The sequence below is a fragment of the Nicotiana tabacum genome, chromosome 5, assembly GCF_000715075.1.
Source record: "Nicotiana tabacum cultivar K326 chromosome 5, ASM71507v2, whole genome shotgun sequence".
NCBI classification, from domain to species: Eukaryota; Viridiplantae; Streptophyta; class Magnoliopsida; order Solanales; family Solanaceae; genus Nicotiana; species Nicotiana tabacum.
In genome coordinates, this window is record NC_134084.1 from 84,484,977 (window position 1) to 84,488,514 (window position 3,538).

Sequence of the window (3,538 nt, forward strand, 5' to 3'; positions counted from 1 at the left end):
GCACGTGGAGCTTGCTTTAGTCCATATAGTGCCTTAGTGAGCTTATATACATGGTAGGGAAAATTTGAATCTACAAATCCAGACGGTTGTTTCACGTATACCTCTTCCTCAATAAATCCATTCAAAAAGGCACTTTTGACGTCCATCTGAGACAACCTAAATCCCTTAAATGATCATATGCCAGAAGGATTCTTATCGACTCCAAGCGAACTACTGGAGTGAAAGTTTCATCATAGTCAACTCCTTCCTGCTGTGAATATCCCTTAGCAACTAATCTGGCTTTATTGTCTTACGACCTTTCCATCCTCATTCAATTTATTTTTGAAGACCCACTTTGTTCCGATTACAGAGACATTTTCAGGTTTGGGTATCAGTTTCCACACTTGATTTTTACCAAACTGATGTAGCTCTTCTTGTATTGCTCGTACCCAACTTGAATCTTTTAGGGCTTCCTCTATATTCTTTGGTTCAACCTGAGAGATTAATGCTAAATTTGCTTTCTTTTTGAGAGCTACTCTGGTTTTCATACCTTCATTTGGATCCCCTATGATGAATTTTTGAGGATATTCAGGTCTGCTTCTCCATTCATTTAGACGCACTACATTAGTAGTCGACTCGATCGGATGATCTGGTACACTGTTGGTGATTTTATTAGTTGACTTTATCGTAGCAGATTTATCAGTTGACTCTTGAGATTTGCTTGTCTCTTGAGTTTCCTTAGCTTGTTCTTTATTACCTGCAGTAATTCCTTTCTCGACCAAGGGGGTTATTTTCATCGAATATAACATGTACAGATTCTTTCACACATAATGTGCGTTTATTATAGACTCTAAAAGATCTACTGTTTAATGAATAGCCCAGAAAAATACCTTCATCACTTCTTGCATCAAATTTTCCAATGTTGTCCTTACCGTTATTATGAATAAAACACTTGCTTTCGAAGGGATAAAACCAACTGATATTAGGGCGTTTACCTTTCCATAGTTCATAAGGAGTCTTCTTCAGAATGGGCCTTATGAGACATCAGTTGAGAATGTAACATGTTGTACTTACACCTTCTGCCCAAAAGTGATTTGGTAGTGAGTGATCTAGTAACATGGTTCTTGCCATGTCTTGGAGGGCTATGTTTTTCCTCTCAACAACCCCATTTTGTTGTGGTGATCGTGGTGCATAGAAATTATGAGTGTATCTCTAATCATTACAGAAGTCTTCAAATGCTATACTTTCAAATTCTCCTCCATGATCACTCTGAATTGTCGAAATCAGATATCCCTTTTCTCTTTCAACCTTTTTGCAGAAAATTTCGAAATTTCTTAATGCTTCATCTTTATGAGATAAGAAAATTATCCAAGTGAAACGTGAATAATCATCAACAATAACAAAATCATATCTTTTTCCTCCTATACTAGAAGTTCTAGTAGGCCTAAATAAGTCCATATGAAGCAATTGCAAAGGTTTAGAAGTAGATACAATATCTTTATTTTTGAAAGAGTTTCTGGTCTGCTTACCCATTTGACATGCATCATAGATATGAGTTCTAGAAAAATTTAGTTTGGGTAGACCAATAACTAACTCATGTTTGGACAGTTTTTCTATCAAATGCATGCTTGCATGACCATGTTTCTTATGCCATAACCATGGATCATCGGACATAGAAGTTAAGCAAATATGACCATCTATCTTTTCAAAACCATCAAGGATATAAATATTTTCATACCTTTTTCCTGGGAGGATTGTTTTACCTGTCTCGTCCTCAATAGCACGGCCTATATTCTTGAAATTTACCTCATATCCTGAGTCACATAGTTGGATTATGCTCAGGAGGTTGTAGTTGAGTCCATCAACGAGATAAACTTCAGTAATATGACAATTGTTATTGAAGGGAATTGTTCTAGTGCCAATTATCTTTCCTTTTGAGTCATCCCCAAACTTAACTCTTCCTCTAATAATTTTTGTAACTTCTTAGAATTGGTTTTTATCACCTGGCATGTGACTGGAACAAACACTATCTAAGTACCATTTTCCTTTGCGGCTTATTCTGTGGTGTTTCTCAATTGTTTCACCTCGTGCCATGAAACAGTTCTCATTGTCATCTTGGCATTCGTCATCTGAGGTGTCCTCATCCATCTAGCATCCTGAGGATTTGTTCATCTCGTTTTCTAGAATGGTCATGAAGCAAAGATTTGTTATCTCTTCGTGTTCTGAACTGTCCTCATCGCTCCAACTTCCAAAATATTTGTTCTTGTTAAAGCCTCTGGAAATTTTTCTTTTTAGACCTGGGCAATCAACTTGAATGTGTCCAAATCTTCCACACACGTAGCATTTTCCATCATTCTTTTCTTGTTTGTTGTATTGCCTGGATCGCCTAGGTCGAATTCTTCCATTCCTCGTATTTATGAATCTTCTCATTAAGCCATCCATGTTTCTTGATAGCATAGCAATCTCTTCATGTAGAGCTTCAGGATCACCATCGATTTCATTTTCAGCTATTTCAGTTGAGGCTTTGAAAGCGACTGTTTTCCTTTTTTCTTCTTGACTAGTCTTCTTGAGATGTGTCTTTTCAGAGGCTATGAGTTCTCCTCGTAGTTCATCATAGGATAACTTATTTAGATCTTGAGATTCAAGTGTGACTACTTTGGTCTGCCAAGTGGTTGGTAGGCTTCTGAGAATTTTTCTGACTTGATCTCCACTCGTATATGGCTTGCCAAACGCTTTTAGATCACTAATTATTTTGCTGAATCTGGCAAACATCTTTTCAATAGACTTCTTTCATTGAAAAGAGTTCGTAATCATGAACCAACATGTTGATATGTGTTTCATTTACTCTGCTGGTTCCTTCGTAAGTAACCTCAAGCTTGTCCCACATTTCTTTGGTTGTGTCAGGACTAGAGATTTTCTCATATTCTTCACCACTTATAGCATTGTAAAACAGGTTTCTCGCTTTATTGTTAACTTGTATCACTTCCATTTGCTCTTTTGTATATGAATCTATATATTCAGGATCGACAAGTGGTGGAGTAGCAGCTAGCAAGTGATAGTTCCCCTTTTTGATAACTCTCCAAACTTTAACATTGTATGCCTTGGCATAGATCTCCATACACACTTTTCAGTGAGATAAATGTTGTCCATTAAAGTATGGTGGTCTAACTTGTGAAGTTCCTTCCTGGAAGAGAGCTCCTATGATAACTTGATTTGCCATGATCGTTTCTCACAAGGTGTTAAGCAAAAGAAAAATTTGAGCCTTGCTCTGATACCAATTGAAAGTACAAGGAGAGGGGGTGAAATGTATATTTTTAAATTTAATCTTTGTTAGTTGACTGGTTTTTCAATTAGTCGACTAGATGCAATAAACTAACAGTTGTAATAACAGAATATAAGATGCAAAAAGTAAGTGCAGGAATTAAAGACACCGGAATTTTTATACTGGTTCGGATTCAATGTGAATCCTCGTCTAGTCCCCTTGGGTTGCAAGGGAGTTCTCTTTAGTTAATGCGTTTCTTGAGTACAATGGAAATGACATGATACTTCAGTTCCTATA

General features: G+C 36.8%; 1 protein-coding gene across 1 annotated transcript; it reads right to left on the bottom strand.

Moving 5' to 3' along the window:
- Positions 1 to 2,127: 2,127 nt before the first annotated feature.
- Positions 2,128 to 3,097, bottom strand: LOC142180839 (uncharacterized). Its single transcript, XM_075252933.1, has 2 exons — positions 2,849 to 3,097; positions 2,128 to 2,766 (listed from the first exon to the last, which is right to left on the bottom strand). Exons 1-2 carry the CDS (start codon positions 3,095 to 3,097, stop codon positions 2,128 to 2,130), a joined length of 888 nt encoding a protein of 295 aa, XP_075109034.1.
- Positions 3,098 to 3,538: the final 441 nt, after the last annotated feature.

Bases quoted from the DNA above. Each gene is read 5' to 3' on its own strand.
- LOC142180839 (XM_075252933.1), bottom strand. From the start codon at position 3,097: ATGGAGATCTATGCCAAGGCATACAATGTTAAAGTTTGGAGAGTTATC. The intron at 2,767-2,848 runs GTTACTTACGAA...TTTCAATGAAAG, and splicing joins AAATGTGGGACAAGCTTGAG to AAGTCTATTGAAAAGATGTT.